This window comes from Petaurus breviceps, unplaced genomic scaffold (assembly GCF_028583685.1).
Source record: "Petaurus breviceps papuanus isolate PSGF00001 unplaced genomic scaffold, PetGlider_PUasm1.0 207, whole genome shotgun sequence".
NCBI lineage: Eukaryota > Metazoa > Chordata > Mammalia > Diprotodontia > Petauridae > Petaurus > Petaurus breviceps.
This window is the reverse complement of record NW_027185850.1, coordinates 25,455,962-25,483,881: the sequence shown is the minus strand read 5'-3', so window position 1 is coordinate 25,483,881 and position 27,920 is coordinate 25,455,962. Positions and strand designations below refer to the sequence as shown.

At 40.4% G+C, this 27,920-nt stretch overlaps 1 protein-coding gene across 2 annotated transcripts in view; it reads right to left on the bottom strand.

Annotated features, from left to right (window-relative positions):
• Window positions 1–27,920, bottom strand: part of LOC138164996 (FAS-associated factor 1) — a 419,323-nt gene that overhangs the window by 122,130 nt on the left and 269,273 nt on the right. For both annotated transcript variants that reach the window (XM_069093034.1, XM_069093033.1), the window contains exon 9: window positions 7,681–7,776. In XM_069093034.1, the coding sequence (XP_068949135.1) occupies window positions 7,681–7,776 (96 nt within the window). The remainder of the gene's footprint in view (window positions 1–7,680; window positions 7,777–27,920) is intronic.

Genomic DNA, 27,920 nt, shown 5'->3' with positions numbered 1-27,920 from the left:
TAAATATAAAGTTAGAAAGAAATAAAAGCATGTCATGTGCATAGCAGAACATAAGAGGACTCAAAATACATAATAATAAATTTTCATTTCAAGAAAGCCTATATGATAAATAATACTCATTGTGTTGAGAATTGTCTTTTTTTTCTTTGCTTCCTTGTGAGTTTTCTTTTGTTCTCTGCTGTGCACTTTTTTTATTTTGTTCTTTTTTCCCCTCCTCCCAAACCGCCCCCCCCCACAGGCCACAATAAAGTTTAGACATGTTTCTATAGCTATAAATATATAAATCACTTCCCCCTCAGAAGGCTACAATAAAGTTTAGATGCTTCTCCATAGCTATAGATATATACATACACATATACATATATAGACATATACATGCCCAAACCTATTCTACTCCTGATCTTTATTTTTATGTATATGCATATCTTGTTTCCTATCCCTCTTGCTTCCTCTACTTTATTTCTACCCACTACCTTACCCTCCTATAACTTGCCTACCCCCACCCCTGCAAGGATCCCTCCCCTATCCTCCCATTCCCATAAATCTAAACACCCTTCTATACCCCTATTTACCTATTCTCACTCTCCCCTCTAAAGAGCCCTCCCTTGTCCTCTCCCCCCCATACCCCTACCATTTTATTTCTTCTGAATTTAGAAGACTTTTAAATATGTATATAGATATATCTATGTATCTATTGTTCCCTTTTACAACTATTCCTGATGAAAGTAAGTTACCAGAACTACCAGCCCTCCTCCCCCATCTAATTCCTATGTATCAATTCTTCCTCTTGCACCTCATTTGTATAAAATAATTACTCTTTTTAGCTGTTCCTAAATGGTTTTACTTTTTAAATTCATATCATGCCCAGGTTTTCCACAATCTTTCTTGTGACTATCCAATTATTAATAAGAATCTTAGACATAGATTTTACATTTTACATAAATAAAAAGTAAACAGTCTGTTCTTATGGATCCCTTATAATCAGCCTTTGTTGTGTACCTTATATTTATATTGGTTCTTGTATGTTGAATCATCTATTAAGTTCAGGATTTTTTTTTTTTTTGCTTTTTTGAAGGGTATATAGCAGGGCAGTTGGGGTTAAGTGACTTGCCCAAGGCCACACAGCCAGTTTTGTGTTAAGTGTCTGAGGCCGAATTTGAACACAGGTCTTCCTCACTCCAGGGCTGGTACTCTATTCACTGTGTCACCTAGCTGCCCCCAGGATTTTTTTTAACAAAGTCTTAGAAATCTTAGAGTTTATCAAATGTTCTTTTTTTTTTTTGTTCAAGATAATAGTTAACTTTGTAGGGTATGATATTTTTGGCTGGAGCCCAGTTCTTTTGCTCTTCAATATGTTGTGTTCCAAGATCTGCAGTCCTTAAATATTTCTGCTGCTAGGTCTTGTGTAATTCTGGGAATAAGTGTTTTAGCAACGCTGTGCAATGATCAACTTTGATAGACTTAGCACTTTTCAGCAATCCAATGATTTAAGACAATTCCAAAAGACTCATGATGAAAAATGTAATTGTAGAGACATCTAGAGAAAGAACTATAGAGTCTGAATGCAGATTAAAGCATACTATTTCCTCTTTCTCCTTTCTAGTGGGTTTTTTTCTGTTTTGTTCTGAGTCTTCTTTCACAATTTGACTAATGTGGAAATATATTTAATATAACTGTACATGTATAGCCTATATCAGATTACTTGCTGGCTTGGGGAAGAGGGAGAGGAGGGAGGTAGGGAGAAAAAAATTTGGAATTCAAAATCTTATAAAAGTGAATGTTCAAAACTATCTTCACATGTAATTAGAAAAAATAAAATACTGTTAAGTAAAGAAAAAAAGGAATAAGTGTTTTGAGAAGTTCACAAAATAGAACATTCCATTCTTATTCCATTCTATCAAATAGATGCAAAGGAGGGAGTACAATAATTTTATTTTTAGTGATAGGCATAATTTTGATAATACAATTTTTTAAGTGGTGAAAGGTATGTGTGTATGTATGTATGTATGAATGTATGTTTTTAAATTTCTCCCCAATTACACATTAAAGCAATTTGTAAGAATAAAAAGTTTTTTTAAAAAACAATACGTTTCATCAAAATCTTTTTTCTGTATCTACTGAGATAATCATTTGGTTTCTGTTGGTTTTGCTATCGATGTGGTCAATTATACTGACAGTTTTCCTAATATTGAACCCGCCTGCATTCCTGTTATAAATACCTGGTCATAGTGTACAATCTTTGTGATACAAACATCTTGCCAGTATTTTATTTAAAGATTTTATATCAACATTCATTAGGGAAATTGGTCTATGTTGACTGAGATGTGGGAAAATTGCGAGTGCACAGGTTGGGGGAAATCTGTGTTTTCTTTCACAATATGACTAAATACAGAAATATGTTTTGCATGATTGCACATGTAAAACCTATATAAAATTGCTTGACTTCTCAGTAACAGGGGAGGTGAGAAAGAAAGGAAGAGAATTTGAAAATAAATTTTTTTTAATGTTAAAGCTGTTTTTACATGTAACTGGATAAAATATTATTCAAAATTAATTTTTAAAAGGAAATTATTTGTTTTCTTTTTTCTTTAAAGCAATTGGGGTTAAGTAACTTGCTCAAGGTTACAAAGCCATTTATTTCTGGGTGTGGTGCTAAGTATCTGAGCCCAGATTCGATCCCCAGGTCATCCCAACACTGGGGCCAGTGCTCTTACTCGCTGAGCCACCCGGCCACCCCATAGCAATTGGGGTTAAATAACTTGTTCAAGGTTACACGGCCAGGTGTTTCTGGGTGGGTGCTAAGTGTCTGAGCCCGGATTCAATCCCAGGTCATCCCGACACTGGGGCCGGTGCTCTTACTCACTGTGCTACTTGGCCGCCCTTAAAAGGAAATTATTCTATAATTTTCTTTCCCTGTTTTTGCTCTTTCTGGTTTAGATATCAGCATCTTACTTGTGTCATAAAAGGAATTTGGTAGGATTCCTTTGACTATTTCCCCCAAACAATTTATATTGTATTGGAATTAATTGTTCTTTAAATATTTGGGAGAATTCACTTATTAAATCATCTGGTTCTGGGGATTTTTTCTTAGGGAACTCACTGATGGCTTGCTCAATTTCTCTTTCTAAGATAGGGCAATTTAAATATTCTATCCTCTGTTAATCTGAGTAATTTATATTTTTTATTGTGATTATTATTACTGTTATTATGCATTCATTTTACTTAGATTGTTAGATTTATTGGCACATAATTGGGCAAAATTAGCTCCTAATAATTGCTTTAATTTCAACTTCACTGGAGGTGAATTCACCCTTTTCATTTCTGATACTGTTAATTTGATTTTCTTTTTTCAAATAAAATTAATCAATGGTTTAATCTATTTTATCAGGTTTTTTTTTTCAAAAAAACCAAACTCAGTTTTATTTATTAGTACAATGACTTTCTTGCTTTCAATTTTATTAATTTCTCTTTTCATTATCAAGATTCCAATTTGGTATTTAAATGGGTAGAGGGGTTAATTTGCTCTTTTTCTACTTTTTTTAAAAAATTGCATACCTAATTGGTTGATCTGTTCTTTCTCCATTTTGTTGATGTAAGCATTTAGAGAAATAAAATTTCCTCTAAGCACTGCTTTGGCTGCATCTTATAAATTTTGGCATGCTGTCTCATTGTCATTCTCTTTGATGAAATTATTAATTGTTTCTATGATTTGTTGTTTTATCCACTAATTCTTTAGCATTATTAGATTATTTAGTTTCCAGTTATTTTTAATCTGTTTCTATAGCCCTTTATTAAATGTAATTTTTATTGCTTTTTGATCTGAAAAGGATGTATCTAATATTTTTGTCTTTATGCGTTTGGTTAAGAGGTTTTATGACCTAATATATGGCCACTGTTTTATGTAGGTATCATGTACTGCTGAGAAAAAGATAGATTCCTTTTCATTCCCATTCAGTTTTCTCCAGAACTCTGTCATATCTAAGTTTTCTAAAATTCTATTCATCTAGGGCAATAAGGTGGTACAGTGGATAAAGGACCAGCCCTGGAGTCAGGAGGACCCAAGTTAAAAACCCTGATACTTACTAGTTGTGTGACCCTGGGCAAGTCATTTCACCCCAACTGCCTCCAAAAGAAAAATTCTATTCATCTCCTTAATTTCTTTCTTGTTAACTTTTTGGTTAGATTTATGTAGTTCTGAAAGGGGAAAAATTGAGGTCCTCCGATAGTATAGTTTTACTGTCTATTTCCTTCTGTACCGCATTTAACTTTTCCTTTAAGAATATGGATGTTATAAAATTTGGCACCTATGTTCCCAGTAGCAATATTATTTCATTATCTATGGTCCCTTTTAGCAAAATTTAGTTTTCCTGCTTATTTCTTTTAATTAGATTTATTTTTGCTTTATCTGAAATCATGACTGCTACCCCTGCTTTTCTTTTTTTCTTACTTTAGCTGAAGTAGACTAGATTCTGCTCCAGCCATTTGCCTTTATTTTACTCTGTGTCTCTCTGCTTCACGTGTTTCTTGTAAAAAATGAAATTCTTACAATAAGATTTCTGGTTTTTAATCCATTCTGCTCTCTGCCTCTGTTTCATGGGTGAGTTGATTTCATTCTGTTCCATTCACATTCACAGTAACAATAGATAATTGTGCATTTCTCTCTCCATCTTTTTTTTGTTTCTCTCTGTCTCTGTCTCTGTCTCTGTCTCTGTCTCTCTCTCATATTAAATTCCAGGGATTCACTTTCCTGCTTACCTTTTTATGCTGCTCTTGAGTATTATATTTGAAAGTCAAATTTTCTATTCAGGCCTGGCCTTTTCATCATCAATGTTTGACAGTCCTCTAGTTCATGGAATATCCATTTTTCCCCTGAAGGATTATACTCAGTTTTGCTGGGTAGGTGATTATTGGTTGTATTCTTAGCTCCTTTGCCTTCTGGAATATTATACTATGGTAAAGTTGTGTTTTGCTCCCAGGGTGAGGAGGCACTCTTCCAAGCTTCAGGTGTTTGTGCTGCTGTTTTCAGAGCTAGTTCTGGGAGTCTACAAGTGTACAGCTCTTCAAAGGTGGTATGATCTAAAGAGAGCTATGGTCACTGCTCTCTTGGCCTGTGCACTAGTCTGTGAGAGACCACAAGCACTTTTTTTTCACCCTGGTACTGTTACCAGAGTCTGTGTTATTAGTAGGGCTCCTCCTCACCCTGAGACTGACACCTGGAACCATATAAGGGCAATGAAACATAGTCCTGCATCCAGTGCCAGCAAAGGGTCCTCTCTATTCTCCTTCTGACCAGCTGTCTAAACTCCTGTGGGCTGAGAGCTCCAGAAGCTGCAGCTGATACGGTCATCTCCAAGACCTGCCGCTCGCTTGCTGAAGTGTGGCCTGCACTAGCCTGCACTTTACTCTCATGACAGTAAGAAAGATCTTTCTCTCCAACCTTCTAAGTTGTCCTGTGCTGGAAAACTGTTTCACCCTATCCTTTTATTGGTTCTGCCGAGAATTCATTTTGAGTCATTATTTTAAAGTTGGTTGGAGGGGAATTCGGGAGAGTCCCTGCCATTATGCCACTGTCCTGGCGCTGCCTCCATGAGCTCTTCTGACAGGCAGTGATTTGACTATTTGATTAAATGCCAAGGATGCAATAACAAATATTCTTACATTGTGTGGTAGGATGGAAAAGATGAATTGTCTTTTAAATCTAAGATTCTATGATTGAAACATTCTGAATCCAAGGCCTGTGTAAAAACTAACTTAGAGGTCCTTTCCCTTTTCCCAACAACCTTCTGTAAGAGGTGTAGAAAATAATCTAACATCTAAGTAGCAGAAAAATTAGGTAGTAATCCCCAGTGTCTTATGGAGAGCCTGGCAGGGAGTAGACACTTAATAAAAGCTTGTTGGTTGAGTGAACAACATTCTTTGTTGTTCAATCTTTTCAGTCATGTCTGATTCTCTGTGATCCCATTTGGGGTTTTCTTGGCAAAGATACTAAGAGTAGTTTGTCATTTTCTTTTCCAATTCATTTTACAGATGAGGAACTGAGGCAAACAGGGTTAAGTGACTTGCCCAGGATCACAAAGCCAGTAAATGTCTGAGGCCGGATTTAAACTCAGGTCTTGTCTTCAGGCCAGGTGCTCTATCTACTGTGCCACCTAGCTATGCCACACAACATTCCCTGAAGGATATTTCTGGGTACTTACAAGGCAGCTAGCACTATCTTACCCTGGTATCATCCCCCCTTACCCCATCATGATCTTATAGTCTGAAAAGGCTCATAAACACATAGTATTCTCTTCTGTACCTCTCAAAGATCCGTATTGTATCCCTATGCCACACACTTAACAATGTAATAACAGTATGTACTTAATAAATGCTAGCCAAATCAAACTGGATGAAGATGATCTAATACAACCCCACTCCTTCAATAAAAGTTGGTCCACAGAGAGGGGCTCAATACATCCTGCTGGCTCATCACATGTAGCCAGATGTTGCATGCGCTTGGAACAGAGTTCTCTAGTTTGTAACTGCAGGTAGCTGATCCCTATAAGAATTCCCAGTGGCCAGCCCAGTGTTCTGCACCCAGTAGATACAACCTGTTAGGAATGAATGAATGCTTCATGTTGTCTATCATTGCATCCTCACTGGTGAAGGTTCAATCCAACAAACCTTGAAAAGGGATGGTCAGAGAAGGAAAGTTCCTAGAGAGAAACCAGGCTCCTGTCCCCTTTCAGCAAACTCTTCAAGAAACATTTCTGAATAGACATTGATGCCTTTTTTAGCTAGATTATTTAATATAAGTGGACCCAGGCACCCAGGAGACACTTAACCTCCTTGGGCTATATTCAGCAAAGGAGAGAAAAACAGCAGGAAATACTTGGATTCCTTGGAACAAAAGCATATGTGCTGGAAAACTGTGCTAAAAGGGTCAAGAAAACAATAAAAGGGTGGTGGGAGAAAAACTTTCACTTCCCTTACAGAGCAGCCTCTTGTGTATTTGAAAAAAAATATTCTTTTTTGTTATGAATTTAACTAGTATCAGCAAACATGATCCCTTCCAGATACAAAGAACACAAAAAGAAGGTTAGTGATCAAACCAAGAACTTTAAATCACAATGAGAATGGGCCCTCTTTTGGAATCCTTCCCTTAACTCCATTTTGTCAATAAGAAAACTGAGGTCCAAAGAGCAGAAGGGACCTGGTCCCACAGGTGACACAAGCAGCAGGGGCAGGATTTACATGCCAGAGTCAGATCTAGCACTCTTGCTACTAAGCATTATTTATTTGTTTAATCAGTTGTACCTAAATACACAAATGGGGCTGTTATCTCAATGTACTGTATGACTCAAGCCCTCAAACTCAGGTTTATAAGAAGTCTGCCCCTCACAGGGGGCCCTCTTTTTCCTTTCTCCTGTCATCCTGAGGATACTAGAGGGCCCCAGGGCTGGCCAACTGGCATATCTCTCCCCTGCTATGTGACCAGCCTTTCTTGTTTCAATGACAAAGAAATAAATAACAGTGACATAGCTGTGAGCACTTAATGAAACCAGGCCAAGCATTCTTTCAGCACCATATTCGGAAGTGGAGAAGGAAAACTACAGTCTCAGCTATACACTGACCTCCATGCTGGGAGGCTACATCTTGCCAGTACCCTACTTCCTAGGGTGTCCAAGAGGGTGGCCTTACCTCTTCTGACTCTTCCCGGGCTTGTGCTGGTGAAGACCTTCTCCCCACTGTGAGCTGGTGACAAGGGTAGGTGAGCCCAGCTGCCACGAGGCACATCTGCAAATAGAAACAGCCATTGGTGAGTGGTGTCCAGGAGAGCAGGCATCTTTCAGACAACTCCCACTATTATCTTAGGAAATGTGTCCAGGTCACTTGGGCAGGACACATAATCAAGGGACTTCTATGGGGAAGGTACCCAAGAAGTCATTGTACAGGTCAAGAAACTAAGGCCCAGACAGGAAACCAATATGCTGAGGGTCACACAGCTACTAATATAAAACCATGGCTCTAAACATCAGTCTTCTGACCAAGCGCTTTCTATTGGGTCTTGTTCTATCTGTCCAAGAACACAATGGGATATTGAAATGGCTTCACCAGGAATGAGGAAGCCTCACAGGACAGACCCGCTCTCCTCACAGAATCACTATCTCTATTTTACAGAGAAGGAGAAAGATTCTCAGAGGCGAAGACACTTGCATCAATTCACTAAGGCAGCAAATGACACAACTGAGTTTTGAATCCAGCTTTTTGGACTTCATTTTGATTTTAAAACTTCACCAAGAGGCATGTCCTAAGAATGAAGAGTAATTAGACTGGGCTTATAAGAAACCAAGTAACAGGTCTAAAGGTTCTGTCGGTGCTACGCTTATTTTGTCCAGACCTATGATTTTAATGGTGTAGGGACTGCTGGGTAAGAAAAATCCACGGAATGCAGGTCACTCCTTACCCCTGAGAAGCTTATATTCTAACGCTAAAGTCAACACATAAAAGGAAAGTGAAAGGGCAGGGTGGAGAGGAAGCTAGCAGGGAAGGTTAGCAAAGGCTTGGTAATTTTCCAATTAACTGACTGGTTCACTTAATGCTGCACCTCTTCATCTCCCACTAGGAGTCTGATCATTCCTCAATGGTCAGAATTCTTTATAACCAGACAGAACAAGATCCCCCAACAGGGTCTGCTGCTCTCTAGTCACCTTCATGCCCACAGAACACCCTCTTCCACTTCTAAATATTGGAACAAGAGTTAAATGAACACTATCATACTTGGAAAGGACTTGCCAGGGAATTTCCCTATGGCTCCACTCACCACTCTGAGAACTTCCAGGCCAAATCATACCTCCCCGGGCCAAAACTTCCCTTTTTAGACTGCAAAATCCTTGGGGACTGGACCTGTCTAGCTTTCTCTATTTGCATGTAAGTATTTAACAGGGCACATAATAAGTCTTCTTGTCTTCCTTCCTCCCTTCCTTCGAGACTACAATTTAAACGCTGCCTGGGACACTTAGCTGGTGTATCAGAGATGGGCCTTAAACGTTGGTGTTTCTCATTCAATTTCTTTAACCACTACAGCACAATGTATCTCTATTATATCTCCATCTCTATAAGATTACACAATAATTACAAAAATAACATACTGACAGTCAACTTTGAGGCTTAAAAAAAGAACTTTCAAATAATAACCATATGAAGTAGGCAGTCCAAAGATTATTATCTCCACTTTAAAGATAAGGGCGTTAAGGCTCAGAGGTAAAATGATTTGCTCAGTTAGACAGCCAGGAAGAATCGGAAACGGCTCTTAAACTCTCAAAACCACTTCTTGCTTCTCTTATACCACTAAATTCTTATACCACGACAACTCCGTCACCTTTTATAACGCTTCAGACATTCTTCATTCATTGTCTCATAAAGGCAACAAGATGCAGTGAAAACAACACTAGACTCGGAGCCAGGGGCCCTGGTTTCAAACCCCACACTGGTATCTGTGTTAGGGGCAGAACCACGAGTTATTCACAGAGACACTGGAAGCAGGACACATATTAGTCATATAATATGTTTAAATTAACTAAAGAAAAAATATCTCTCAGGTCCATGCTGTCAATACCTTCCTTAGGCCTTGTTGTCTTCCCACCTATACTATAATAATAACTTTTGAGCTGGGTCTTTTTGCCTCTGAGATAGAGTGTTTCCAACTACATATTCTCCACCACTGTTCAAAAGTCCTCTGATGATCATGCGGTTACATCTGTCTTCATTTCTCTTCTCCAGTTAAGTTTGAATGCTGACCCTGGCATTCAGATGCCTCTCCAGTTTGACTCTGACCTGCCTATCCAGGATGCTCTCACTATGCTGTGATGCTGGCCCCTCGCAGCTTCCACTCCATCTCCTATTTCTGTCCAGGTTCCTCCTTTCAAAGGCAAACTCACATGTCCTCTGCTTCACGCTCCTGGTGCTCTTCTCACTCTACCCACAAACCCACAAGAAAGCAATCCCTGTTCACGCGGCTCTTGGCCCTTGATCTGGCCCTCTCATCTGTCTTTACCACATTCTTCCCTGAGTTAGATATACTAAATTGGGAATATACCACACTCTATTCTTCCATTAGGCTGGAAGCGCTAAAGGCAGGGACGGTGTGATTTTGTTTTTAGTCAGAGCTGGGGGAAAAAAGAATGTTAAAACCAGAAAAGGCTTGAGAACAAAAACCCTAGCAGCTGCCGACGCCCACCTGCAGCCCGTCCTCTGCTTGGCTGTCAGACTGATCTTCCTAAAACAGACCCCATCACATCACTCCCCTGTTCCTCAAACCACAGGAGCACTCGGGCTGGAGCTGCCAAATCGTCTTAGCAGGGTCCCGCTCTTCATGGCCTATGTGAGGTTTCGTTGGCAAAGATACTGGGTGTGGTTTGCCACTGCGGTGGCCACTGCGGCTCACTGTACAGATGAGAAAACTAAAGCAAACAGGGTGAAGTGATTTGCTAGTAAGTGTCTGAGGCCGGATTTGAACTCGTGAAGATGAGTCTTCCTGATTCCAAGCCCGGTGCTCTGTCTACTTCAGCCCTCAGCTGCCCCTATAGGATCAGCTATAAAATCCTGTTTAGCCTTCAGAGACCTTCATAACCTGGGCCCCTCCGATCCTTCCTGTCTTCTAACACTTTAGTCCCCTCCGTGTCCCCTATGATCCAGTGACACTGGCCTGCTGGCTATTCCTCACACAGTGCTTCTTGACTCTTCCATTTCACTGGATGTCCCCTATATTTTCCTTCCTCATCTCTGCCTTCTGTCTTCCCCAGCTTCCTTCGAGTCTCAGCTAAAGTCCTATCTTCTACAGGAAACCTTTCCTGATCCATCTTAATTCTTATGCCTTCCCTCTGCTGATTATCTCCAACATATCATATATATGTTATATGCATACAGATGAGATATGTATGTATATATCTTATTTGTATACTGTTGTTTACATTTTGTCTCCCCCAATAGACTGTGAGCTACTTGAGAGAAGGGACTCATATATCTCTAGCGCTTAGAATAATACTTAGCCTAAGCTCCTAATAAATGCTTGTTGACTGTCTAGCTGAGTGGTCATTCAGCTTTTGCCTCCGATCAGAGGAAATTCATGATCTCCTGAGGCAGCCCATTCCAGTTTGGGACAGATCCAATTCTTGGGAAATTTTTTCCACACAGAAAGCTTAAATGAACTTCTTTACAACTTTCACCCGCGACACCTGGTTCCACCCTCTGGGGCCAAGCAGAACAGGACTAATCCCTCCACCAAATAACAGCATTTCTAAACTTGAACACAGCTATCATGTTCCCCCTGTCTTTTTTTCTCTGACTACACATTCCCAGTTTCTTCAAGTGATTTCTCATATGGCATGAACGTGAAATCTTTCATCATCTTGGTTGTCCTGCTGGATGCTTTCCAGTTCGTGAATGTCCCTCCTAAAATGATGTCCCTAGAACTGAATCCAACATTCCAGATGAAGCCTGACAAGGACAGAGTATGGAGGGTCAAATATGTCTTTTATTCCTCGATGCTATGGTTCTTAACACTGAAACTGAAAGCCCCCTGAAGGAAAATGTTCTAAACAAGAAGAAAAGCATTTCCATGCTTTTTCCAAAGCCTTCAGGGGAGCTCCTGTGGCCTGGTAGGAAAAACCTTGGTTCTAGCTCCACCCCAATTTCTGGTGTAATCCTGGACAAAGTGACTTAGTTCCCTGGACCTCAGATTCCTCATCAACAAAGTTAACTTCTGTTTTTTCAGATCCCTCCCAAGTCTGTCATTCTATGCTCTCTTTTCCAAGGTTCCTTTTGGCCCTGACACTCTGTTCTATGACTGTTTACATTTGGCTTCTAATACGGTAATTTAGAAGTTGTGCTACCGCCCACCTGAATCTAACTGTACACCTGGGGGCCCAACAATCTGTAGCTGGTATGATTGTGGTCTCTAGTAACAAAAATATCCATTAACACCTTCCTAAGGGAAGGCTGGGTGCGTCATAGTCTCATTGTTACGGTAAGATTAAACCCCAAATTAATGAAATGGCAAACAAACCCTGGTACTGGCTATAAACTGAACAGCAAAACAGCTAATAATTGTAACTAAAAGAGGGAGGAAATGAGGAGACTTTTAAGACTTGTCATTTGCTTAGAGAAATCATTTTCTATTTCAATAATGCTTTATGCTTATTAAGGCTCTCTCACATGCATGATCTAGGTAGCTCTGGAAGCATCCCTTGAGGGAGGTAGGATAGGCATAAAGACTTTCATTCTGGAGATGAGGAAACAGAGGCTTAGCCTGGCCTGGGCAACACTGAGACTTGCTCATCCTTATTAATGCTCCTCCCACTACATCTTCTTGGTTTATGTTGAATATTGATCAATTCATTCAAAAACTTATTGTCCACTATGTGTCAGGTACTTACTGTATTAGGCATGGAACTTACATTCTATCAGAAGGAAAGCATGGACAAAAAGCAGATTTAACATATGTACAAAGTAAGTGTGGGGGGAGGGGCATAATGGCTAAGGGGGGGGGGGGGGGGAGGTAAGGAAGGAGGCCCCTGAGCCAGAGCCTTGAAAGAAGCAGAGATGAGGAAGGAGAGTGTATAAGACAGGTGAGCCAACCAGCAGAGAAGCACCGAGAGAGAGGATACAATGGGTCTGGGAAGAACAGCAAGAAGACACTTTGCCTGGAACATAGACTACATGAAGGAGGGCAGCAGGCCCGGGAAGTTGGGCTGTTGCCAGACTGTGAAGAGGCTCAAATTCCAAAGCAGTTCTTATCCTAAACTTGAGAGAGAGCACTGGAAATTTTTGTATAGGGAAGTGACACGGTTAGACCTACTGTTCAGGAATATTCTTTTGGTACTTTGGCAGCTTGTGGGGAGGATGAATTGGAAAGGAAAGAAATGTGAGGAGGGAAACAATTAGGAAATCACTGCACTCGTCCAGGTGAGAAGTGATGCTGGAATTGGGGGGGTGGGGGAGGGAGCAGGGGAGGGAGACCTAGAAAATATGAATTGAAACAAATCTTTCCTGAATAACAGCTGGTAGGTTCAATACCTATTGTATGTCCAATGTTAGATAAAGTACTACCCTCACAGAACTCAGAGGGATAAGACACAACATATTACAATCCAAAATAATACGTGATGTGTTCACTAGAAGCAGCACAGTCTTGTAAGCAGAGGGGTGATTCAGGAAAATATGGGTTCAAGTCCTACCTCAATACATGTTTGGCCCTGTGACCTTGGGCAAGCCAAATACCCTCTCAGTGCCCCCTGGAAATTCTCTAGGACCCTCAGTTGCCAGGAAGATACTGCCCTATGCTGCTGGCAAGGATTTCCTCATCAAAAGTTACCTACACCTTGATAAATAGTCAAAGTATATGAACAGGAAGTTTTCAGATGAAGAAATCAAAGGTATCTATAGTCACATGAAAAAATGCTCTAATGATTATATAAATGCAAATTAAAACAACTCTGAGGTACCATCACACACCTATCAGATTGGCTAATAGGACAGAAAAGGAAAATGATAAATGTTGGAAGGGATGTGGGAAAACTGAGACACTGTCAACTGATACACCCATCCTGGAGAGCAATTTGGAACTATGTATGTCCAAAGGGCTAGAAAACCATGCATACCTTTTGACTTGGCAATATCACTTCTAGGTCTGTATACCAAGGAGATTTTAAAAAAGAAAGAAAAAGAAAAAAAAAGGACCTATATGTATAAAAATATTTATAGCAGTTCTTTTTGTGGGGGCAAATAACTCAAAATTGAGGGGATGCCCATTAGCTGGTGAATGGCTGACCAAGTTGTGTCATATGAATGTAATGGAATACTGTTGTTCTATAAGAAATGATGAGCAGACAGACTTCAGAAAAACCTGGAAAGATTTTCATGAACTGATACAGAGTGAAGTGAGCAGAACCAGGAGAACATCACACACAGTAACAGCAACACTGTGCGATGACCGGCTTTGATAGACTTGGCTCTTCTCAGTAATGCAAAGATCTAAGAACGATTCCAAAAGACTCCTGATGGAGAATGCCGTCCACAGCCTGAGAAAGAGTCAAACCAAAGCAGACTATTTTTCTCTTTTTTTCTTTCTCATGGATTTTCCTTTGGTTCTGGTTCTTCTTTACAACATGACTAACGTGGAAATATGTTTAATATGATTGTACGTGTATAGCCTACATTAGACTGCATGCCGTTTTGAGGAGAGGAGAGGAGAAGAGAAGAAAGGGGGGAAATTTTAGAACTCAAAATCTTGTAAAAAGTAAATGTTGCAAACTAAAAATAAATAAAGAAATGATGATGAACAGGATGTTTTCACAAAAACCTGGAAAGATTTACATGAACTGATACAGAGTGAAGTGAGCAGAACCAGGAGAACATCATACACAGTAACAGCAACACTGTACAGTGATTGACACTGAATGATAGCTATTCTCAGCAATACAAAGATCCAAGACAATTCTAGAGGACTTATGATGAAGAAGAATGCCATCCACCTCCCAAGAAAGAACTGATGGCATCTGAATGCAGATCAAAGCATAATGGTTTCAGGGTTTTTTGCTTTATTTTTCTTGTTGTTTTTCAGTGTTTTCTTTTACAACATTACTAAGATGGAAATACATTGCACATGACTGCACATGTATAACCTTTATCAAACTGCTTGTCTTCTCAAAGGGGGAGCAGGAGGGAGGGCAGGAGAGAATTTAGAACTCAAAACTGTACAAAAAAAGGTTAAAAATTGTTTTTATATGTAATTTGGAAAATTAGGAAAAAATAAAATATTAAAATAAATAAATCTACACCAATGAAATAAAGGTATAGAAGGAAAAAGTAACCAAAAATGTAACAGAAGTACAGAGTGAAAGTACTTTACCTGATTCAAGGGTTTAAAAGTAACTATGGACTCCCAGGGGTGTATTAAGGAAGTTTTTCTGGAAGGGGTGGTGTGTGAATTGGCCTTTATAGAATTGACAGGGATTTGATAAATAAAGAGGGGAGAATGCTTCAGGCATGGAATTTAAATACTATGATCATAAGATTTTTTTAAACTCACAATCCTTCTTATTATTCAATTAGCCTATCAAGAGGCAGTTAAGGACCTACTATGTGCCAATTCCTGTGCTGGGTGTGAGGAATAGAAATATAATAAATTAAGCAATCCCTGCTCACAAGTAGTTTACATTCTAACGGTAGAGACAAGTACATAAAGAAATCTATACAACATAATATAAAGAGAACAATATAGATATATACAAAGCAGTTATATACAAGGCGATAAGGGAGGAAGAACACTAGCAGTTGAGAAGAGGCTGGGGAGAGGAACAGTAATAATTATGGTTATTCTTTGTAGGTGACCCAGAGAAAGGCTTTCAGCACATTGGCTAGACTTGTATTCAGGATTTGTGGAAAGATACAGACAAAAATTCATCCACTGGAGAAGGCATAGTTTTCTCCAGAATCCTTCTACTTTCCCTCCCAAAAAGTCATTGCCATAACAAATAGTACTTTTTAAAGATTAAAAAAAAGAAAAATTCAGCATCGCTGACCAATACATCAAAAAAATTCTGAAAATGTGTACAAGGTACAACACTTGTGGACCACCTATCTCTGCAAAGGGGTGAGACAAGACAAAAGGTTTTCCTGATATCTCTTCTTTTGAGCCATGACTGTACTTTATAATTTTGCAACATTCATTTGATGTGTGTGTTCTTTCCATTTAAACTATTGTAGTTGTTGCTGTGTATATCATTTTCTTGGTAATGCTTGCTTCACTTTGCAGTTCATGTAGTTTTCTTGATGTTCCTCTATATTCGTCATTTCTTATAGTACAATAATATTCCATTACATTCATGTATTTAGCTATTTATGAATGATCAATCCACTTCATTTCTAACTCTCTGATAGTACAGGGAAAAGACAGGTGAGGGGACTGGGAAAAGCCTCCAGTGGAAGGCTGGATTTGAGCTAAGTCTTGAAGGAAGTCAGGAAAGCAAGAATGCAGAGGTGAGGAGGCAGAATACTTCAGCCACAGGGGCATGGCTAATAAAAAGGCATGGAGACTGACGATGGACAGTCACACACAGGCCCACGAGGTGCCTAGAGTCACGGGATTGTAGAGTACATTGTAGAGTAAGGGAACAAAGTGTAAGAGAACTAGAAAGATGAGAATAGGTATGGCTGGGACAAAAAGAATATGTGACATTTGATCTTGGAGGCAACAGGATATCACTGGCAGCTATTAAGGAGAGGCGATGACACGGTCAAACAGGCACTTGAGGAAAATAACTTTGGCAGAGCAGTACAGCACAGATTAGAGTGGGGAAATACTTGAGGCAGACACCAATCAGAAAGCTCTTGCTAAAAACCCAGGTGCAAAGTGTGGACCAGGGTGGCAGCTACATAGGTGGAGAGAAGGGAACGTATATAAGAGATGTCATAAGGGCAGAAATGACAAGGCTTGGCAACAGGTTGGATATATGGATGAATGCAAGTGAAGAGCTAAGAGTAACACTGAGGTTTCAAATCTGGTTGACAAGAGAGTTGGTGGTGCCCATTCAAAGAGAAGTTCATAAGAGGGTTTAGGGGTAAAGAGAATGAGTTTTGGTCTGAACATGTTGAGTGTGTTATGTTTAGTTTAAGACATCCAAAAGATACTTGGTGATGTAATACTGGAGTCCAGGAAAAAGATTAGCCTGGGAAGAATGATCTGAAAATCATTTGCATAGAGATAATCAAACCTATGGGAGCTGATGAGATCACCAAGGGAAGGTAGTATGAAGGGAAAAGAAGAGAGGGTCCAAGACAAAGCCTTGGGGGACACCCAGGGTTAGTCATTCACAGACCTTTGTAGGACTAATTCCTCTTCAACTTAGACTTTGTGCTGAAAGTCTTCCTTCCATCACAGGGGCAAGAAGACACATCTCAGCTTTTTGTCTCATCTCATATCTAAGTCACTAAATAAGGTTCTCTGTCTTGCTTCCCTATTTGTATCCCCAGAGCTTAGCACAGTGCTTTCCTTACGAAGCATCCTAATGCTTCATTCATTCATTCATTGTGTTATATCTTTCAAGGAATCCTGAATGATTTAGACATTTGGATGGGTGATATGTTGTTGAAAGAGAGGTTTTAAGGTGATGTTTGTTTTACCAAATCAAATGCTATTTACAAAATAATAATAATAAAAAAAACCCAAGCCCAGTGGGATCTCATCATCTATCTTTCATTTCATTACTGTAATAGTAAAGGTGTGGTTCACTTTGGGATATCAGTTGCAAAAGCCTTTTTGTTTCCTGTTAAGACTCTCATTAAGGATAATCTCATGGTGTGTGCCAATAATTATGAGAATTTTATATAGATGGGAAAGTTCTCAGAATAAGATCCAGGATCCTTTTTTATATCTTTTCTCTCACCTGTTTCTTTAGACACTTTGTGAAACCCCAATACTGTGTCACTTCCAGCACGGATCACCTCTAGACATACCTACTCTAATCTACCTGATTTTCCTTTGCTGAAACATTTCTGCCTTTTCTAGGTAGAAAAGCCAGCAGATTGCTCCCACTAATGTCCCTACTCTCATAAATCTTCAATCTCTGCCTACCTTCTAGACACTTCCATAATGCCTACAGATATGTGCATGTCTGCCCTTTGCTAGATGCTACTATGCCCACCAGCTGGTTTCCTGCATTTCTCCTTTCCTTCTTAGCTAAACTCCTTGAAAGCCATCTATAATTGTTGCCTCCACCTTTCTCTCCTTTCACTCTCTTCTAAATCTGTTGCAATCTGGCTTCTGACTTTATCATTTCACTTAAACTATCTCCGAAGTTAACCAGTGCTTTACTGGTTGACTAATCTAATGTTCTCTTCTTGATCCTCATCTCTCATGACCTCTCTGCACCTCTTTGGTCCACCTAGCTTACCAGACCTACCCCTCCTGGACACTTCTCTATGAGTCTTGGTAACTTTGCTCTCTCTTGCTTCTCCTTCCTCAATCTCTTCTACTGGATTACCACTTATGTCATGCCTAATACCTGTTCCTGATCCCCAATGGTCTCACCCTGATTCCTTTCTCCCTGGGTGATCTCATTATCTCCCAGCTCCAGTTTCTCTTCAGTCCCACATAACCAACTGCTGGTTGGACATCTGAATTGGATGTCCCACAAGTACCTCAAAAGCAATGCCCACAACAGAATGGATTATCTCTTCCTGATCCCTCCCCTCCCTCCTCCACTCCACTTCTGAACTTCTTTATTACTACTGAGGACACCACCATCCTTCTGGTCACTAAGGTTTGAACTCTCAGCATTATCTTCAATACCTTTCACTCAGCCCTCTAAGTCTTGTGATATCAATAAACAAGCAATGGTTAAAGGTCTACTCTGTCAGACACTGTGAGACAGAGATAAGGGCATCTTACATTTACCATATCATGCACAGATCTCCTCTTCACTCACCCAGCCAGCAGCTTATCACCTCTTGCCTAATGAAACTATTCTCTCTTCCTCAAGTCTCTCCTCACTTCAATACCAATTCATTCTCCACTGTGACGCCAAGCTGATCTTTCTGAAAGTGTGGGTCTGATCATGATACCCTCTGCTCAATAAACTAATGGCTTAGAGGCCCCTGCAACTCCCAAGACCAAATCTCACTTCCTTTTGGGGGATTTAAAGTTCTCCCTAACCTGGCTCCTTCTTATTCTCCCTTCCTCCTGATGCTGCACATCCTTCTATACACTCCAAGATCCAGCCACATTATGTCTCACACAAAACCTGTCATCTGCCTTCTCTTTGTCCCCCTGCCTGGAGTGCTCTTCCTCTCAGTCTCTGACTCTTTCCAACAGGAGCTGGTTTCTGCCTTTCTTTGTATCTTCAGTGCTTAGCACAGTGTCTGGCACATTGTAGGTTCTTAATCAATGACTGATGACTGCCCGGCCATTGCCTTTGGCTGCTGTAACTTTCCACATAGCAATTAAGTCCCATCTTTGCAGGTTGATACATTTTTAGTCCTTCATGGTCTCCCTATCATAGCAAGTGATTTACATTAGTTAAACTTTTGTATGAAATAATTATTCTTAGTATTTTCTTAGTACTTAGTATATCTGAGTACTTTCTACCATCCATCACCCAATTTTCTTTATCAATTACTTCTCTGAATAATTCAGGATTGAGTTGTTTCAGTCTCATACCATATTTTTTTCATTCTTCTAGTTTTATATTAATTTTTATTTTCCTCTAACAAGTCAATATTTCACTATACACAATTGATGCAGGAATGATTCTCCTATCACTAATGGGTCTCTGCCTAGTTTTAAGATATAATTTTTTAAAAAGGAAGGTGGAATTAAAAGAAAGAATATTCATGGGTACTCCTTGGTGAGGCAAATAAAGAAATTTGGGGTGTTCAAATGCAACAGGAAATATCATTTCATGGGGTCATTTTTTTTTTGTACTGAAGAAGTCATGGTAAGTACCTTTAAAAAGATCACCATGAAAATAGCTGCAGCTAATACGTCGATATTAGTTGCAGTAAATATAGGTATGGAGAAAGCCTATGAAGATCTTGCTAAGACCTAAATTAAGTCGACAGAGATATACATGGGGACTGCAAAACAAGGGTGAAAACAGACGAGAATGGCAAGAAACTCAGTAGAGCACAAGGGTCAGGAATAAATGAGAGGAGTTAAAGACTTGCAGACCACCATGCCTGGAACCCCCTATATGTGAGCACTTTCTTTGAGAAAAGAATCAGAAAGTAGTAAGACTACAAGCACCAAATAACATAAAAAAATGAAGGCATGAAAGAAAGAAAGAAAAAGCATTCTTTAGTGCTAGCCACAGACCCAGCACCAGAAGCAATGGGGATGCAAAGGGAAAATGAGATAATCCATGCCCTCGAGGAGTTTATGTTCTAAGGCTGAATGGGGGGTGGGGAGGAGAGAACAACAGTAGTGTTGATTTGATAGCTGTACCTGTTTGTGCATGTGCTCCCTATGTGCTCAGTGGAGTTTCCCACTAATAGGGTCAGGAATGACTTGAGGACAAGAGTGGTCCCAGGCCCTTATTCTGGGGTTTCCAAACCTTTTCCCAGGGAATTTCTCTTTGCATAATTTACAACAGCATATACAGTATTTGCTTTACTTAAAAAACAAATCAAAACATAATATTTGGACAATGTGCAGATGGCAACGCATGTATCCTGTGCTGCTACAAGCTGGGTGTCTATGGCTGCTAATCATGAATAAAACATGATGTTATTTCTGAAGCTTGGCTCTCCAGGGGCTTATAAAAGTTGCTTTCTTCAAACAATATCAAACAGTCCTTTCAAGTTTCAAGATTTATCAGACTAAACTTCACCATCTTTCTTGTCTAATCCTCACTATGTGCCCTAAATTCCAGTCAATGTATACTGCCCACCTCCTCCCCTCAACCCGTTTTTCCTGATGGCTGGGCTCAGGGGAAGTCCAATCACAGCACCCCTTCCTCACAGAAGCCTCCCCAGATAATCCCAGCAGAAACCAAGCTCTCCTTCCTCAATCAGGGAGTGGGTGGGGGTGGTGCTTTGCTTGTACTTTTCTTTCACACAGGTATTGATCAAATCAGCATTTGTGGGTCTCTCAAGGAAATAGCAAACCATTTCAGTAATTTTGCCAAGAAAACCCCAAATGGACTCAACAACAATATTTTCTCAGTACCACCTCTCATTGCCCCCTAATTACCAGGTGAATGCCTTCCTGACCCCGTGTATACATACACTAAGTGCTTAAGAAATGTTGCCGAATTCAACTGAAAATGAGGGTCCTCATACATATCCCCAACAAGTCCTTAAAGTTTACTTTCTGAATTCTTAAAAAGGGGTGGGGAGAGGAAGAGACAAGGAGACAAAGATAGGACGGGAGGGGAGGTGAAGGGAGAAGAGAAAAGATAGAGAAGACAGGAAAGGAGAGGGAAGGGGTGTGCAAGGGAGAGGGAAGAGAGGAGAAAGATCTAGAAGTATCTACATTTCCCTGGGAGGACTCAACCAAATGCAGTTGCTACCAAAAGCTTACACTCATAGAGGGTTTTCAGGTTTGCAAAGCAGTTGAGACAGGCAATCTAAGAAGCTCTTCTGGGCTCCTGTGATTGTAAAACACTGTTGCCTCCTGGGTGCTACAACATCTCTAACCCTGCTAGTACCTCATCTTGACGAAACAGCTTTGGTTCAGCATTAGTGTTATTAATAGCGATCTACCCAGCTCTGGGAATAACATCCAGCAGCACCCAGGACCAGCTGCAAAAACCAGGAGGCAGATGGTTCAGCTGAAATCAGCTCAACCACAGCTTGCTTTTGCTGGGTCACCTCTAAGAATCTGTGCAACAGACTCGTAAAGTACATTTGAGTTAGCAAGCTTTGGTTCAAACCTCATCTAGGCTACCTCCTTTTCTTGGGCAGCCTTGGAAAAGTCATGAATTTTCTTTGGGCCTTAGTTTCCTCATCTCTCAAGAAGAATGGACAAAGGACTCTTCCAGCCTCAAATACTACTGAGCATAGCTATGAGTTTTGTGAGATCTTTTCTCTTCAATTCCAACAAACCGTGGGAGAGGAAGCCTAGCACTTCAGTGCCCCACAGTCACCTTTTAAAGATAGAAAGCCAAAGATCTGCATGAGGTAGCAGAAAGAGCCGTGGACATAAAGACCTGGGTTCAAGTCCCAGCAAGACAAGAGGCAGCTGTGGCTCTTTGTTCTGTTGCCTTTTTTCTGTAAGGTGAGGGAACTGAACTGGACCAACCATGCAGGTATGAAGCACCTACTATGTGCCAGACACAAGGGTAAACCATTTTAAGCCCTCAAAGGGGCTTACATTCTACTAGAATCTAGAAGTTCTTAAGGGGTCTTTCCAATTCTAAAGAACCATAATCATGTGGCTATATGGCTGTTCCAGTAATGAGTGAAAAAACATTAATGGCTTAATCTCTTGGAAATGTCTAATAGGCTTGTCTTGAGAAGTTCCTTCCTCTCTCCAGTCTCAGTTTCTCTCTGTTAAGGGCACAGGGGGAAGGTGTGGATCAGAGCAGCGGTATAAAGAAAGCTCAGAAGGGTAAAGGGACTGAATAGAATTCAAGGATCCCTGACTATCACATGCTGACACCATCTATGTTCTGCTGCAGTTTTAAATGTTAACTCTTTCCCAATTACATTTTTATCTGGTTCCAGGCTCACTGAGAAGCGAGCTGGATACCTCTAAAGGGATATCCCCATTGGCTCGGAAGCCAGGATCCTACTACACTCAGTGACTGCAAAAGCCTGAAATCTCACTGCATCCCAAGGCTTAGAAAGATTCTATTTTTTTTCCTCCATAATTCAAGTGGGGCATTTTTTTTTAATCACTTATGTGCTAGAAAGTCACAAAGCTTTAATTTGCTGCAGGTTGAAGCAAGCTTATTAAGAATGTTAGTTACCAAGTGCCCATGGTAACTTGCCTGGACTAGCCTGCTGCCACATTCTTGTAACAAGGTTAAATAGCAGTTTTGTCACCAAATTTAAAAAAAAAAAAGCCTAAATTGTTAAAAAAAAAAAAGTGGCTAATAATGGTCTGGAGGCCCCAGAAGAGGAAGAGGAAAAAAAAAACGTACAGGTCAGGGCCAGGAAGTGCACATTCCCCTTCTGAGAAGGTGACTTGGCCACATCAACAGCTGCCTTGCTTGAACTGGACGGGTTTTGAATTTTACTGATAACCAGTGGTTACAATTAAGAAAGATGTAGGAACTCATCACTGGACTTGTAGATGTGGGTGCAAATTCATATCCTGAAGTTAGTGCTGTGCAGCTCTAGGCAAGTCACTTAAACTCCCAGCCTCAGTTTCTTAATCAGCCAAACTAAATCCTAGTATTTACTAAGACACAAGGTATTATTAGGGAAATGTGCAGTAAGTCTAAAAGTACAATAGAAATGTGAAGAAGGATTTTGTTATCTGACAACAAAAGTTGTGCCCGACGGGAACTTTGGGAGAGACCAGGTTTTCTTTTCACTGGAGGTCTTGCATTCATTCTGCAAAGTACTCATAAGAAGCTAAACTTTGTATGAAGCATACAGAGAAATTCAGTTTATTTAAGACAGTTCCTGCCTTCATCAAGTTCATAGTTTGGAAAGCAGATAAGATGCTAGGGCCAGAACTACAGTGGGATGATTAGGGTTCTGTCCCAGGGAGGTAAAATTTGGGTGAAATTTACATTCCAACAATAGAAACAACTGGGCCAAGCATTATTGGCCAAAATTGTTAAAATGGAAAGTTTCCAAATGATAGCTGCTACGGGAAGCTTGAATTTGAAGGATGTGATTTTAAGTCCTTTGTTTGTGAAAGCCTTTCACAACCTGGACTGACGGTCCCTCCTCCTGTACCTCTCCAGTCTTCCTAGGCATTACTCCCTTTCATATCCACTACAGCCAGTCTTCTGTTCCACTTACTGTTGCTCATACAAAACATTTCATCTCCCATCCCCATGCATTTACCTTGGCTGGTCCTCATGTTTGCCATACTTTGCTTTCTCACCTCCAGCTTTTATAATCTTTATTTCCTTTTGAGGTTCAGCTCTAATAGCATCTTATACATGAGGGCTTCCCTAATCTCCCCAAATGTAGTGCCTACACTATATATATATCCCTCTACTCTCCAACCCCCCACAGATATGACCCTGTATCTGTCTGGTCTATCCTGATGTAGGCTGGGGTAAGACTGTAAGGACCTGTGCACTGCTACTCACATCAGCTGCATATTGACTCTAGACCTGCTGAGCCATCAAGCTACCAACAGGTTTCTGTGATTGGGGGTGGGAGGGTGGGGAGGGGGTTTATTCCTATTGTTTCCCCCACGAAGTTGACACAATCTTCTCTGTGTGTTCTCCCTTCACAGATAAAGATCACAACCTTTCTGAGCCAGTGAGGTTCTTGTCAGTGTCTTTCTGTAAATTTATGATAAAGAACCTCAGTGATTTTTCACGAGGCATTTCCCATCCCTGTGGAATACAATGCAGAACTGAGGCGCAATGCCTAGCCAGCCCCCTCTTCTCTACTGCCTAAGTCAAAACCACCCTGTGTAGCGTCCATGCATCTTCCCATGACACTTCTGGCCACTTGCCATTTTTATTCTAAGATCATGATATACCCTGGTCTCCTGGTGTCCCCCAGGCCTTGAATGCTCTTCCTCCTCATTTCTCCCCTCCTGGCTTCCTTCAAGTTCCAGCTAAAATCCCATCTTCTACAGGAAGCCGTCCCCAACCTCATCTAATTCTAGTGCCTTCCCACTTTTAGTTTTTTCCTATTTATCCTGTATACAGCTTGCTTGTACATAGTTATTTGCTTGCTCCCCATTAGATTGGGAGCTTCTTGAGGGCAGGGACCATCTTTTGTCTCTTTTTGTATCCATAGTGCTTAGCACAATGCCTGGCACAAAGTAGGTGCTTAATAAATGTTTGCTGATTCACTGTTGGCCCAGTGCTGGACTTAAGAAGATGGGTTTTTGCATCAGTATCAGGATATCATGTATTTCCCCAAATACAATCCATCCTGCACACTGTCCCCATATGAAGCAGCTGTCTAATATCCATTAACTGATGAACTATCCCAGTGGACTGATCATTCAATTAACTACATGCTACCATCAGGGCGATACACATTCTTCATTTGCTTTGCTTTTCTATTCAAGATAGCTAAGTTAACCTCCAAAATTTTAGAACTACCAGGGGCCTTAGAAGCCATTTAGTACAACTGCTTGATTTTATAGATGATAAAACTGAGGTTTAGAGATGAAAGGTGACTTGTTTGATGTAACATCAGTAATAAGTGGTAGAAACTGGGGTCTGAACCAAGGCCTTCTGATGTCCAGCTTATCCCTCTTTCCACTCTAGCAAGCTATTTTTTTAAATTTCTTTTTAAAAAATTTTTTCAAATGCTTTATTAACTTCTGATTTACATCATTCATTTCCACCAGATTTTGAGTTACAAATTTTCTCCCCGTTTTTCCCCTACCCACTGCCCCAGAATAGCAGTCCCACAGGATATTCCCTCCTCCAATCTGCTCTCTCCCATATCTCCTCCCACACCCCCTTCGACTTTTTCAGTAGGGCATGGTGGATCTCTATGCCCCAGTGCCTGTATATCTTACTTCCCAATTACATGTAAAATATTACTAATAACAGTACATATGTATATATATATATATATATATATATATATATTTAAACATTTTATTTTAAAACTTTGAATTCCAGACATTCCCTTCCTCCCTTGTCACTCACCCTTACTGAGAAGATAAGCAGTTCAGCATAGGTTGTACATGTGTAGCTAATGCAAAACATTACCATAGTAGATATATTGTAAAAGACTGACTCTATTTCCCTCCCTCCTATCGCACCTCCCACTTGTTCTATTCTCTACTTTGATCTCGTCCCTTTTCATTGGTGCTTCCAACTTCCCTCCCCCCAAGCCTGCCCTCCCTTCCATCATTCCCCCTCTCATCCCCTTCCCCCCTACTCTCCTGTAGGGTGAGATACCTATTTAGTGTGTATTTCATTCCCTCCCCACGCCAAATTCAATGAGAATAAGGTTGACCCATTCCCTTTTGCCTTCCTATTCTTCCCCTCCATTGTAACCATTTTTCCCTTGCCTCTTCTATATGAGATGGGGGCTCCTCTCATTATATTCCTTTCTCACCTCTTAATTTCACCTTTTAAGTATCATTCCTTTCTATTAAATTGGTCCTGTGCCCTCTATCTATGTATACCTGTAAACATATATACACACATTCACATATGTATTCATATGCCCATATACCCTCCAATATAGACATTATATATATATATATATATATATATATTTCTATTCCCTTCAACTATTTTCATACTGAGAAAAGTTTCATCAGTTACAATTATCGTTTTTCCATGTAGGAATATAAATAGTTCAACTTTGATAAGTTCCTTATGATTTCTTTCCCTGTTTACTTTCTCATGCTTCTCTTGCTTCTTGTATCTAAATATCAAATTTTCCATTCAACTCTGTTTTTTTTCCATCAAGAATGCTTGAAAATCCTCTATTCCACTGAATGACCATATTTTCCCCTGAAACGTGATACTCAGTTTTGCTGGGTAGGTGATTCTTGGTTTTAATCCGAGCTTTGCCCTCTGGAATATCATATTCCAAGCCCTTCGATCCCTCAGTGTAGAAGCTGCCAGATTCTGGGTTATCCTGATTATGTTTCCACAATATTCAAATTGTTTCTTCCTGGCTTCCAGCAAGCTGTTTTTGACCCTTACTAGCAGGAGGATCATGGGGAAATCATTTAACCTCTGGGAACCTCACTTTCCTCATTTGTAAAACTGGTCTAAGATTACTTGAGGATCAACTCAGTAAAATGCTTCTTAGACACATTAAAATTTCCAGTTATCTTTCTCATCACTCTCATCATCTCATGGGGAGTAGAATTAAAACCACAAGTTGATAATTTCTACCAAATGCCTTTCTTTCTTCCCTAGGCTTGACATGCCTCCTAATGCTCATCTCTTGGCTTCCCCATTACTGCTGTCTGTAGCAGTGGACATGGAAAGATCCCCGTGGGGTCTGGATTTCAACTCGGCCTCTTATGACCTGTGGGATAAGTTGGGAAGTCACCTGGCATCTTTGCATTCTGCGACTCCTGCTCCAAGTGAATTTAGCTCCAACTTCTGACTCAACACAATAGTCAGCCATTTCAATTCTTGAAACCCTCATCCACGTCTATTGCTGCTGATCTCTTGCCAGACCTTAGCCCTGTATTACTTTCACCATCTGCCTCTTCCACTCCTACCCACAAGCCTCTGAATGCAGCTGTTGGAAGTTGCACAATTGGCAACTGAGTGCATTACAAAATCAAGTCATCCAACTTCAACTGGGTCCTCACTGCCACAAGGCTGCCTCCTTTTATCACTCTCTTACAGGTTCCCTATATTCCCTCCAGAAATTATTACAAATGTTCTCTTTTATCCTCAAACCCCCCACACCTTGCCCTACCCCTATCCCCCTCCATTGAGGACCTCATTTCTTACCTCCTGAGAAAATTGGTTACATTTGACATGAAATCTCTTTGTACAAAGTAAGGGCTAAATAAATGCTTCATTCCTTCATTCTTCCCTGCTCTTCAACTCAAACGTCTGTCAGTCTCTCCTCTCCCTCAGTCTCTGACAGTGAAGGGCCCTTATCACTGTCATTTTACACACACCCTTGATCCCATCCTCTCTCCTCTAGTTGATGGCTTTCAAATCACCCCTGCTCTCTCGTCTTTAACCTCTTCCACCCACTGATCCTTCCTTTCTAATAACAGACCCAAATCTTTCCTGTCCTTAAAAACCCTCACCTAGATCCCACCATTCCCTCAAACTATCATCCTAGATCTCTCCTCTCTTTCTCAGTCACACTGCTAGAAAAAAAGCACCCTAGCTGCCACCACTTCCTCCTCAACTCTGCAATCTGGATTCCAGTCACAGCAATCAATGAAATTGCTTTCAGAAGTGGCTAGAGCAGGGCATTGATTAACAGCAGGGGCCTGGAGCCAGGCAGCCTTGAATTTAATGCTGGCCTCATAGACTTACTAGCTGTGTGACCCTGGGCGAGTCACTTAAATTCTGTCTGTCTCAGCTGACTCAATGTAAAATGTGGATAACAACAGCACCTCCCTCCCAGGGTTGCTGTGAAGATCAAACAAGATAATATTTGTAAACTGCTTAGTACAGCGTCTCAAAAACATTAGGCACTTAACCAATGTTCATTCCCTCTGCCCTTCCCCAAAGCTACTAATGATCTCTCAGTTTCCAGTTCTGATGGTCTTTTCTCAGTCCTCAGCCTTGATCGATGTGATGCATTTGACACTAATGACTAGCCTTTCCTCCAAATATCTTTCCATT